We start from the raw sequence: 13625 nt of genomic DNA, 5'->3' as shown, positions 1-13625 counted from the left end.
CAGTCATAAAGTTCTAGTCTTAATCTGAAGTTTACTTTGTCCCTTGTTATAGACCTCAAACAGTTTAAACATATAACATGTGACTATAATGTATGTTCTGTTTCCACTTCTGTTTCAAAAGTCTCCACACAATTTCACACTCCAGATATTTAACAATCCCTCAGAATTTGCTGACGAAGTCATCCATGAAGAACTGGGGGAGAATGATTTGCCTTGCTCAACACAGAAAGATTTGGAAGATAGAACAGTTTGATGAGAAGATCCCTAGTCTCATGGAATGAGGTCAGAAATGAGAATAGGAGGCATGTGCAAAAGAGAAAGCTGCCTCTTCTCATCTGATCTATTAAAAAAATTCCACAGCAATGCAGAGAGGCTCTGCATAATAAATTACCTTCTCTATAGCTGGACTACGCAAACAAAGCTCGGTTCAATTATTTGTTACAAATCACATATGCCAAGTACACGGTAGAAGAATTAGAACATCCCCTACAATATCATATATTCCTATGGCACAAATATTACACAATCTGTGGGCCTTGTTTCATGATCTAGAAGTCCATAAGTGAAGATTTTATCCAGGACAGCTATGAATTTGGCATAACATGTTGTACCACAACACCACCACTTTCAAAGAGAAGATTATGAAATACCACGGGTGTTGGGGTTTTTTTGTGAAATATAGAAAACCTGAAGGAATTATCACACTTAAGAATTTTACTTTTCCTCAGAAGGAGGAATACCCCATGACGGAGTATTAAACAGGGAACATTTGTCATTTTGCCATGACATACCACTTATAGCTGAGGGAAGGTGGGTGGTAGAACGGTTTGGGGAAAGTCAAGTACTGTTTATCAGCCCAGGTAGAAATAATGCTGCCAATTTTTATCAGTACACTTTTGAGGTACTTTGTTTAATTGTAGATGTAATTTGAATCAGCAGTCAGGACAAGTCAGGAGCTAAAGAAATAAGGTTTAACTAGCACTGCAGATGTAATTGTGGAGACACTTAAGCCTTCGGAACAAAACAGGCTGTTACAAGGATCTTTCTGCCATTGACAGAAAACTGATTTTGTACACACAAACGCATACTGGTTCTCTTGTATTATACCTTAATATCATTAAGTAAACCTAGCCTTGGAAATCCATAATTCTCCTGTTAATAAAGTCATATGAAACAAAATCTTGTAATATAGCACATATTCCACAATAAACATATTGGCATGCAGTGGCTGCTAAGCATCATAAGCAATCCTGTGATAAAGCAAATAGATCTGCCTTGGCTCTACCACAAAATCAATCAATAATAATATCTGAGCTAATGAAACAGCCACTTGTAAAAATCAGTGTTTCCCGCAGCTTTTAGAAAACATGATTAATTTCTATGCATTAAACTGTATTACAGAGGAGGGAAATCATTAAGCACCTTTCAGCTACCCCTCGTTGATATCGAGTAATAAGAAAAGAGTTGTTGTCTCTGAAGCTGTTCCACTCCATGGAATTTTTTAAAATCCAATTACTTGGATGGGAGAGGAATATTCAAATCACTTATAAACCCTTGCATATTACTGCTATTCTTCTCGCAGGCACCGGGGAGCCTTTATAAACAGCTGAAATCAAGTCTTTGCTGAAAACTAGTTATGCACAATCTCAAATGTTTTGCATGACGGATGGCAAAATTCATGGGCATTCTGTTTTAAATTAATTGCAGTTGACACGAATGATCTCTGGTAAAGGAAAAGGGTAAGATTGCTAGTCTAGCACTGTCAAGCCCATAGAGGAAGGACACCAGCAAGTCGTGTTCCGTGGTTAGCTCAAAATCCTTAAAAAAAGAGTTTTAGAAACAAAATTTTGACTCTGTGACTTCTCTTTTCTAATCTGAAAAGGGGATGAGCATAGAAAGCAGTGTGGGGGAAAGTGTGTTTGCCTAAGGAGTTAATAAAGAAAAAATGGCACTGATGAGGAAGTCAGAAAGACATGTGGATTTGAAATATTTTTCCCTCTGAAACCTAAACAGAACCTGTATATGCTGTATCTTCTCTTCAGCCTGAGCTGAAGAGAAAATGAATTAGTCATTGCACCTTCAATTGCCAAAGAAAATCTGCCAAATGCTGAATAAGATAACCTTTTCCTTTTTTATTTCTAAAATCTGGCTTCCACTAAAATCCTTCCCTCAAGGCACAGTAGATGATCCAGGAAGGCTCTGGAGAGTGGCTGAAGAGCTGTGATGTTCAGCCACAGAATCAGCACTCAGAATGGCCAGAGGCTGGATCAGGACTGAGCCAAGAGGTAGCTAGGTGGGTAAGGATGACTCAAAGAGATGCATAAAGCAATGTCACTCCACTTGAAACATGAAGATCCACAACACTTCACACTCTAAGCTATTTTGCAGCAAAGACATTTCAAGATCCTTACAGTAATTGCTATATAATTCTAGCCCCAATTCAGGTACAGGAAAACAAAGCCAGTGAGGTTAAAAGCATTTGCCAAGAAAGTGGTCCCAGTGGTAGAACAGGAAAAGACATGACAGTCCAAATCTTCATCTCGCCAAGGTCCATGACTTTTGCTGCTGTCTTCATCAGACTCATGCTTTCACAAGAAAGTGTTCCCATTTTCACACTTTTTCTCAGTTATTTGTGCCTTTCATCTTAAAAGTTACAAAACAACAGCAAAACCTAACCCTTATCTCTGAAAATTAATTTATTAAATGGAAGTGTGATTATCAATAATCTCATGTATCCTAGAAGTTTGTTTAAAGCCAAAAGATATTAGGAAGATTATATTTCATTATTAACATTGAGACACTTAGTATGCATTTGGAACTTGTAGAGGAAATCAACATACTTTTCCTGGGATGCTATTGCAGAAGCCTACCAGCTAAGAGGGCAAGTCAGGCATTCCTCACCGGGACAAATATACGTGGACACAGATGAAATGTCTCAATGGGTAATCCCTGGCCCAGGGACAATCTAAGGTGCAGTTTGCTTTTCTTATTTGGGCCCCTCATATCTATTTACTCTCAGGTAGAAAAAGGTGGTTAGAAGGTATTCAGCTCCTTCTTTGGTCCCAGTCTTAAATTAATAGGAAAAGGCAATACAGCTTTTCTCATTTTCCTTATTGAGACTAATAAAAAAGTCATCTCTTAACAAGGCAATTAATATTTAGATCCATCTCCTTTGAATTAAATTGATATCACATAAACTAACCTAATTAACACCTGAGTAGGTCAAAGAATGATCCAGAATTATTTATTTCATATTATTTAAAAAAGCAGATGTAACTATACTCTTGCCTTCTGATGGCGAGAGTAATAACTGAAAAAGTATAATTTTTGACTGGAAAAGGGCATTTGCCCAAATGAAGCAAAAAATCTCCACTGCTTTTACCTATTTCTATACAAAAGAAGGTTGTTTAAAACAAACTGAATGTAATACTATCAGGAGGGAATGTGTCATCCTTTGGAAAACAAAACATGAAGTGCATGGAGAACATTATTACAGCTAGTCTGTTTTTTGTAGGACAGTTCTTTAAATTGCAGAGATTTCTCTGCAGGGATGGCTTCTGAACTTTTCAGTGCTGGCAGGTGCACAGTTTTCTCTTTCTATTAAAATATCCAGAAATCTTAGAATCCTGTCCAATACTCAGAGGGTACCATTTCCAAAGCACCTGAACATCTGTTCTGTGCAAAATTCACACATTTGCAGTCAAACTTTCCTCCCCATTGACCATGCTGTCTTCATCTTCCAATTTAACAGCTTCAGTAACAGATTTTATACAAGCCTTACTTTGGTGGGGAACATGGAGTTGTAATCATATGAATTTTGCTGTTATAACTCCAGTTAACAGTATGACACCACTATGAATTTTTTCTCATGCCATACATTGACAGTTAAAATTGTATTGTTTTAGCATTGTTAGCATAGGAATAGCAATGCAAAAGGTACCACAGAACAGCAAACAACACTGCAGATATAGACTGAGCAACACTCGAGGAAAGCCATCTTATTTCATACACGTTTGTCAAATAGGCGTCGAATTCTTAACTTATGTAAATAAACTGATAAAGTTTACAGTCTGGTCCTCACTGAAGCTTCATGTCCAAACATGTAGGTTCTAGATCTCTCTGAGGAAAGCTCACAGCGGTGTAGCTGCAGCAGTCTCAGTGGTTCACAGTGCAGCTAATCCTAGCCTGTACTTTCCTTCAGTTGAACTATCATGCCAGCAGAGGTGCTTATTTCCCATGCTTGAGATAGAAGCAGGCCAGCAGCTGGACAGAATTCAAAGGCTAGCACTCCTATGAGTAAGTACTATGCTCTGCAAAATTAAGTCCTTGGATACTTTGTCCTTCTGACCTCTGCTTATGCAGAGACAAGCCAGCAAGTGGAGCCTCAATCACTCCATGATTCCTTTCCATTTACCTCATCAATAAGCCCCTTAAGTCATGTGCCATCTCTCTTCTTTATACTGAATACTGAGAAGAATGAAGCCCTATGAGCTTAAAATAAACCTTTTCCTTCAAATACTCTCACCAGGATCAAAGGTAGCTGTGGATCTAGGGGAGGAGGCTTGGAATGACAGCTCTTTGTACTACCCATATCCACATCTAACTTTCCATTCTGCTGAAGGTCAAGTTTTTTGCACTGTATGACTCACGGGATCTAAATATGAAAATATGATAATATTGTTTGCAGGTATGCAATAATAATTCTCTTTCTTGCCAGACTGTGATGGGTGTATTCATGCAAAGATTCTGGTTTAAAAAAATATTACGAGTCATTCTCTTCCCTTATGTGGATCTATAGAACTTAAGCCAAAATATTGACGAAAGTATTGTACAGTGATTAATATAATACAATGTTTGAGACTATGATTGGCCCCCAATGTATCACAGTTCTCTTCTGAATTTTAAAGACCATAGTCTTAGTTTTATTTTATTCCTGATGGCTCCTTATTTAAACAATCTTTAAGACATAGTTTATTGTCTTGAAGACAATAGATTTTGCTCTATCAGATATTACTATTCTGTATTTAACACAGTTAGAAGTAACAAAGCAGAATTACCAACTCAATTTCATAGTGATAATCATCATACCATTTCAAAGCAATAAATATCTAGGGAAGATCTTGGACCAGCTGTTGGTGATACTTACCAGAAGGATCACATAATAGGAAGAGCAATACAGAACAAAACCACCATTGCCAAAGGTGGCACATGGCAAGCAAAGTTAATTCCTTCTCTAGAATACATAATCTGCCATCATATTTGCTTCAGGTCACTGGCAGTATTGTTCTTCAAAATTCTAGCCTGCTATTCATTATTAGTAAAAAAAACCACTCCTGCTCCCAGGCCCTCAGTTTGAAATCTAATATAATAAAACACAACTATGTAGGTATCTGAATAATATACTTGTAATTATAGGCATATACATTCATACATACATACATATAAATACTTCCAGCTTGTTCTGAAGCATCTGCATGTTTGTTTTATGCAACGGGACTGACAGATCAATGTAAAAATGTGTCTACACTTGTTAGAAGAATACACACTGCTCCAATACTATTCAGTCACCAGTAAGGAAATCCTCATATAAGAAGGAAAATAAATATTACTCTCTATTATTTATCAGATTTCTGCTATAGGTTTAATAATTAAAATCTCCCTTTCCAAATTAAGACTATGCGAGGAATAAGGGTCAATAAGATAATATAATTTGCTTTATTATATTTCCAAAATATTATATTAATTCATTTCATGAGAGATAGTTCCACATTTAGCATTATCATACTTTTTTCCAGATATCAAAATGGTCATTATCCTCTTAACACTTTGTTGAAAATTTATAAATAAATTCCTTCTACCATTTTTTATTTATGGGAAATTTCACCATTTACCGGGTTATGTAAGACACAAAGTATGGTTAAAATTTGCTGTGAACCTTCGTGCAAGGCTTTTAATATTAGTCTCCATTTGGGCAAGTCAAAACATACTGAAAATACCTACCTGGAATCGATAAAAGGTGCCATCATCCTTCAGTGTTAGAACATGGTCTGAGATTGGAAAGAAATAGCCATGTGCTGCCATCAGTGTTCCTAAATGTAGAGCTTCCACTGTTTGAAGAAAAAAGAAAGATAAACTTTAAAAGTGAAATAACTTCTTTTCAGCAGTTTAGTTTTGTTAAGATTCACCTGATCTCCTGCAGATAACCACTTTGTTCTCAGTCAAAGTCTTGCCATCATGAAAGACCTGTCTTTTTCTATGTAATATAATAACACAACGAAAAAAACCCCTGTACTTTCCTTCACAAATAGCTTTAAATGTCCCATTTGCAGCTGCAACTCCACTACTTATATTGGCATTAGCAAGTAGCTACCTCAATGTTCACTCACTTGTTCTGAAGCTAAAAACAGCCCTCATTTTTACTCTGATGGTGCAGCCTACTTTTATTCTTTAAAACAGTTTCTGATTACATGTTAAAATAGTTGATTCCAATTACATATCTTCCTCACTAGCTTTATCAGAGCCACTGTAAAGGAGAGAGATTTCCTTAAAAGTTTCTTGTTACTGGGAAAATAACAAAGAAACATAGGATACCAGAACAGTTGAGGTTGGAAGGGACCTCTGGAGGTCATCTCATACTTGCTCAAGCAGAGACATCTTGAACTGCTCACTGAGGACCATGTCCAAGTGTTTTTTGTATAGCTCAAAGGAGTGAGACTCCACAACCTCTCTGGGCAACCTGCACTAGTGTTCAGTCATCCTCACAGTAAAAAAGTGTTTCCTGATGCTCAGTGGGAACCTCCTGTGTTTCAGTTTGTGCCCATTGACTCTTGTCCTATCACTGGGTAACACTTAATAGAGACTGGCTCCAACTTTTCTACGTGCTCCCACCAGGTATTTATACATATAGATGAGTTTCCACCTGAGCCTTCTCTTCTCTAGACTGAACAGAATCTTTTCTCATAGAAGTTGCTCCAGGCCCTTAAACATCTTTGTAGCCCTCTCTTGGAGTCTCTTCATTGTGTGCATATCTCTCTTGTAGTGACGAGTCCAGAACTGGACACATAGAGGACAAATTCAATTCACTTTAATGAAAAAAATTCTAGTATGCAACAGTAAGGTTTACATGTGCTCCCGTATTTTCAGTGAATCACTGTCCAGTACCAGACCCTGAAATCTTTAGCTCAGTATTGTCATTATTTGTCTGATAAGAACACAATGTTGGAAGAAGAGAATTGCAGTAGTTGGAGTCATGGTCTTGTTGCAGTATTTAAGTCCTTCTATCTTTTTACCATATTTCTTTACCAACCTTGTAACAACTCCAGTACAAATCCTGAAAATATCTGTACAGCAATTTCTGCTTTACCATTAAAAATTTCCAGGCAAAATCCGCTAATATCAGTCCACAACCACCAAAGCATTCTAATTTTAGAAGTTATATGACAAAGCCATCAGTTACAGGAGCTGGTGCTAGATAGGACAACACCGCTGCTGAACAACACCAGCGATGAGAAAATTTAAAAGACCAATAAAAAAACCATAATGAACACCTAAGGAATAAGGGAAAGATGGGAAAGGGGAGGAAGAAAAAGGCAAAAAACAGAAGGAGAAAGACAAAACCAGCAAGATCTGCCTAAAAAAATTATTAAAATATGAAATCAGCATGAATCCATAAAGTATGCAGAATCAGTAAGGATGCATATTTGCAGTAAGAAAAACATGTTGCACCACCACAAGTTACAGAGATTCATATTCATCTTCTAAGAAGTGCTCATCTTCTAAGTGCTTATTTCTTCCTATTGCCTTAATTTGGCTTTCAGCAATGGCAAGCATAAATGTTGCAGCACAGCTTTGTCTCGCCCTGCCTCTTAAAAGCATCACTGCCATATCTGACCAGCAGTTACAGCATTATCAGGCAGAAAGAAATCTGAATCCTGATATCTGCGTTCTTGCTAACACAGAGAGTTTCACTTATGCTTCACCCATCGTTATTTTGAATATGAGAAGTAAACACAGGTTTATTCACTTACCCATACTTATCAGCATCCCAAAAAATTCCATCCTTCACTCTTTGCTCACCTGAAGACATTCACTGGCATAGGAGATACAGGAGAAGCAGTGGGACATCTTTAAACTAACCCAAAGCCAGCAAACATGTGAAAGGAACAAGAAAGGGCATCTGGCATACTTAGCTGAGATCACATAACTCTACCAGGATTTATTTGATACTAAATAATTAGTGCCATTTCTGTGTTTAGCAAACTGGTTCCTGTCCCTCCAGCAGAGCCATTACCTAAGAAAATACAACACATTCTCTCTGGCAGCGAGCTCTCTGGCCTGCTGTAAAATGCCCCAATGCTATTAACAAGCCATTTCCCACTTGCAAGCCTATAAGAATTGTCTCTAACAGAAAAAAGGTAGTTGCTTCACTCCTTGTGCTTGTGATGTCTGTAAATCTCCATGTGAACTTTGTCCTAATTATTATAAGTTCACATATTGTAGTTACTAATTCATTTCAAGCTGCTAAATTCTATTATCCCATGGATCAGAAATTTTGAGTCAATGCTTTCTCTAGTGAGTCAGTTGCTGAGGTTCTTTTTACTTTGGTTCACTTCATCTGCTTTTTAATTGTATTAAGCTTTTCTTTGTTTTTCACATTGGAACTTATTCCCGATTCAAAAAAATTTTATTTTTGCAGGTATTATGTATCTTCATGTGTGGTAGGTTGACCTTGGCTAGACATCAGGTGCCCACCAAGCCACTCTATCACCTCCCTTCCCAGCCAGACAGAGGAGAGAGAGTAAGATGGAAAATGACTCATAGGTTGAGGTGAGGCAGTTTACTAAAGCCAAAGTTTACGCGTGCACAAAGTTTATTCTCTATTCCCATTAGCAAGCGGTGTTTGGCTACTTCCTGGGAAGAAGGGCTTTTAGTATGCATGACGGTTTCTCAGCAGGCAGACATTGTAAACAACTAATGTCCTCTTTCCTTAGCTTTTATATCTGAGCTGTCATATGGTGCGGGAACATCCCTTTAGTTAGTTTGGGTCAGATGGCCTACTTGTGTTCCTTCTCAGGATCTTGCTCTCGATTGGGGAAGGAATGTTACAGTGCTGATGCTGTGCCAGCACTGCTCAGCAGGAGCCCAAACACCGGTGTGTTATCAACACCTTTCTAGCTACCAATGCAAAGCATAGCACTGTGAGGACTGCTATGGGAAAATTAACTCCATCTCAGCCAGACCCAATACATTGTGGAATGAGAGAAAAAACAAAGGAAGAAATGTGCTGACATTTTTTAGAGAAAGGATTTCTTAGACAAGGGTGACAGGGCTTGCCAGGGAGCTCTGACGCAGATGAGAGTTCATTCTCTTCAGATTTAGCAGAAACTAAATAGGCTCCAGATTTGTTTCATGTTCTTCCTGGATTCTGAATTATAATATTTTTCAAGATCACAAGGAGCTTACATTATTTTCCTTTACCCAGCAATTTTTAGACAACATCTGGACTACCATGTCCAGTTCTGAATAACATGTCCATTCCAGTACAAGAAAGACATCAACAAACTCGAAGTGAGTCCAGTGGGAGTTCATCAAGATCACTGGGGCTGGAGAATGCACCCTATAAGGAGAGGCTGGAGGAGCTGGGTTAGGTTAGACTGAAAAAAAGAATGTTTTGGGTGTGTCTAGCAGTACCTTTCCAATGCCTAAAAGGAGATTTCAAAATGAGGGAGCCAAGAACTTTATGGAGTTGCATGGTAATAAAACTAACTAACTACCTAAATAAATAGACAGTGGTAATAAATCACATCAGGGATAGTTCTTACTTTCAGCTAAGCAGCAGGAGAGGCTGCCCAAAGACACTGTGCAATCTGCATCCTTGGAGGGTTTCAAGACCTGAACAGATAAAGTCCTGGGCAAAATGTTTGAGCTTACACTTGACACTAATTTGAGTAAGGGGTTGAATTAGAGTCCTCCTGAAGTCCCTCTCAACCTGAATTATATTACTACTCTGTGATTCTAGATGGTCAAGTAGAAGAGGAACATAGAGCTTAAAAAAGGGATGAAGAAAACTGGAGAAGAAATTATTTCAAAGCTCCTGCCAGAACAGCCTTTACTCCAGGCAAGGTTGGCTACAGTAGGAGTAAGAGCTTGTCTTTCTCTCACTGACCACTGAGTCATAAACATAAGTACATATTCACTACTAGTTCTTTATGAAAAAATGGAAAGAGTGACCTGGCCTTTTTCAGAAGCCAATCAAGGTTATTTAAGGTTTGAATTTTTCCCAATAGCAGCCTACATCTCAAGTTATGTATGGAGAGTAAGTTGATTATACGTTTACCTCAGGCAATCTCATTCAGCTAGAATGAATCCACACTAACTCAATGTTAAGGTGTATCTCTGTTCCTTTTAGCCACTAGGCATTAATATAGACACATAAACTTGTCACTTCTCTTTTTTTTTCTTTCTTTAATTAATAGATAATTAGTTTTCATTTTTTTATGGCTATCAATTCATCAACTTAGTCCAGCATTACATACATATAAGTGCACAAATATATCCTTTTAGTACCAACCTAAGATCCACTGTAGCTCACACTTTGAGGGTTATAAAATTGCATATGGTGAATTATGTCCACAAGACTGTACGTCTGCCTCACACCAGGTTACTAGAGGACTAATGCTGCTGTTCTTTTTGCAGTAGCAGTAGAATTACAACATAGAAAGAAAACTCAGCTCTTGGGATGTTTCTAATCTCTGAGCAAGAGGTTGTCCAGTGTATTACAGACACAACAAAGGCAACACTTTGATATACATCTCAATTTACTAAAATCACACTGAAAAATTACTGTGTGAAGCCAATGAAGTAGAACAGTAGGATTAGGAAACAAAACCATGAACTTGAAAAAGAAAATGGAGCCAGCAGCAGACTAATCCAACATGCCTAAATTCTTAGAATTTAAATTCAGACAGCTTCTGTATTCCCCAGCTATTCCTGCATGTGAAGCTAGAGGATTTTCACTTAAGAAGCACATTTCATCTGCAAAAATGGCACATGTAGATTAGGAACATCAAAAACTTCTATGAAGTGGATTAGTTAAAAAGAAAAAAAAGGAATCTGAGAGAAATGCTTTTAGACATAAAGGCCAAGTAAAAAGAATAATGTTTATACATATTCAGAATAAACATTTTAAAAAATTGGAGGAACAGAATAGAAGCAAAAAAAATACTGGGTTTTTTTAGATGGCAAGTGTACATAGATTCATGCAGAAATGTGATATCTACACAACTAGTATTTCCCAATCTTCAGTCACTGTGTATAAGAATATGCAATGTGAACTACATTCTCAATCACACCCAGATAGCCTCATCAAGAAGGCATAATTCAAATTACAGTCAACTACTATACAATGAATAAAAACTGCAGCCAGAGACATCACATAAAAAATCTGAGGGAGACAGAGCTCATGGAGGTGTAACTGGTAGAATAGAGTAGACTTCAGCTTCCTCTGCTCTTGACACCATGCTTTGAAGACATTGATTATCTGATCTAAGGTTCCAGATATACTTCCTAGTAGTTATACCATGGAAAAGTGGAATGGTATATTCAAAACCAAATTTACTCAAATCACTGTTTTAATTTTTATAGGTAAAAAAAGGAAAGTGTTGTGAGTTATAATAGCTAATGGAAAAGAAACGCCTCAGGTGAAAGACAAATGCATCTTTATGGTCATGTTGCATTTCAACAGGATACAAAGTATTTTATATAAAATCAAAATATTGCTGTGAATGTAGGTTTGATTCTTAATGCTATTGCTGGGTTAAAAGCTCAGAAAAAGCTAAAAATTCCATGGTTCACTCTGCTGTTGAACTTTATTTAGCTGAGTGGGTGAAGTGAACAACACATGTACATAGATTGATTAGCAATCATTTCTGTGAGAAATAATATTGCCCAGCCATCTGCTGTGCCATTACAAGACAGTGATCTTGACAGATTAAATGCCAGTCACTTTTAATATACTTTGTTATACAAGAGAGCCAGATATTTTCAGTGCTTTGGGATAATCCAAACCTGATGAAATCAAAAGAATGAAAAACATACTCTGGTGGTTGAGTTTTGGTTTTATTTTCTTTTTAAACATAGTGCAGTTTTTTCCTTAGTGTAATAGCTACAGCATGGATTGATGATAGTTTGTTCATCTTAAATTGCAGGGTATGGTAGTATCAGTGGAACAAGTTGTTTCTTATGATAACATCCACAGGAAGGGATTAAAAAGGATGAATGTTCCTTGTTTTTCCTTGGAATCAACATGTTTCTGTTCTTTGAAACCCTTAATGGATATGTTTTCAGTGATTAGTGCGGATTCTACTTTTTCTTACACATGTCAGGTCTACAGGTGATGTGGTCTATATATTTATGTTTACTCTTTATGGTATCATACAGTAATAGTTACAGTTTCGCAACATCTGAAGTGCCCTGCAGGAATCTCTGAGGGACCAAGAAAAGAAAAATAGGGTATTTTCCAATTGTGCCCCACTTTCAGGCATCATTTTTTCATAGTCTATGTTCTCTTGTGCAGCTCAATCCTGGAGAAAGATTTCCTACAAGGAACGTGACTTGGGGCATTTTGTGTCCTGAATATTGTTATATGATGTAAGAAACAGGGAAACACCCAAACTTGCCAGTTTTTCATATACTTTTTGATACAAAAATGTCAAACAAATGAAAGCTTCCCTTTCCACAGGACAATAAAGTGTTTATTATTCTGGGTTATTTGTTGAATCTAAAATCCACCACAGTACTCAAGTGCCTTGCTAAGCCACACAGTAGCCTGGAAAAAGAAATAACGAGTCAGAACTTAACAAGAACACATTCATTGTAAGTGTTGAATGCCAAGACTTCATCACTTACTCTCACCTCACTCCTGCTGTAATTTCATTGCCAGTGTGAACACAAGCTGCAAAGGATTAACTTTAAGTTAGAGTAATAAAATACAACCTGCTTCTCACACTGACAAAAAGTGTAGGAGAGACTCACTCCCTGGGCCTGGCTGTGGTGTTTAAATAGGAGAAAATAAAACAGCTGGAAAAGTTCTTGAACAAACACAACACTATAACTCCCCCTCTTTTTTGCCACCTGAAGGATCAAATTTGTAAGGGGAGCAGCACTCAGTGAAAGTTATTTCAGTGAGGACAAAACAGTTGGTGAAGGCAGAAGCACTATTTAACCCAACAGTTAAAATGAGATTCATACTTGATTCCAAGATACCCATCATAAACCAAAACGAAGTTATCTGTCAACACAGTAGCTTACCTAAATAGGTAGGATTTTGCTTGTGCTAGACAGTGGCTGCTAATGCCATCAGCAGGTCAGAGGCATTGGTAGGAGCATCACTAAGCAGGATAAGGAAGAAAACCTATCAAAGATGAGCCATGAGTCCTCATCTGCCCAAGGCATGATAATGTCCACCCTTCCAGTCTGAGCTAATCTATAACATGGGGTGTATTTCAAGTCTAGAAACAATGATGCACACCTGAAACATCGACTCTTTTCCTCACAAAAGCATCCAGCAAAACAGGGACTGTAAGAGTGATGAAAGACAGTTATGCCTTAGTGCATCCTCCGCCTCA

General features: G+C 37.6%; 1 protein-coding gene across 8 annotated transcripts in view; it reads right to left on the bottom strand.

The window, feature by feature from the left end:
• The window catches only part of RGS7 (regulator of G protein signaling 7), a 265260-nt gene that overhangs the window by 75962 nt on the left and 175673 nt on the right, over positions 1-13625 (bottom strand). For all 8 annotated transcript variants that reach the window (XM_018085223.1, XM_018085222.3, XM_029965047.1 and 5 more), the window contains exon 5: positions 6001-6107. In XM_018085223.1, the coding sequence (XP_017940712.1) occupies positions 6001-6107 (107 nt within the window). The remainder of the gene's footprint in view (positions 1-6000; positions 6108-13625) is intronic.

This window comes from Manacus vitellinus, unplaced genomic scaffold (assembly GCF_001715985.3).
Source record: "Manacus vitellinus isolate BGI_N305 unplaced genomic scaffold, ASM171598v3 scaffold_8_pilon, whole genome shotgun sequence".
Lineage (NCBI taxonomy): Eukaryota > Metazoa > Chordata > Aves > Passeriformes > Pipridae > Manacus > Manacus vitellinus.
This window is presented reverse-complemented; position numbering and strand designations above follow the sequence as displayed.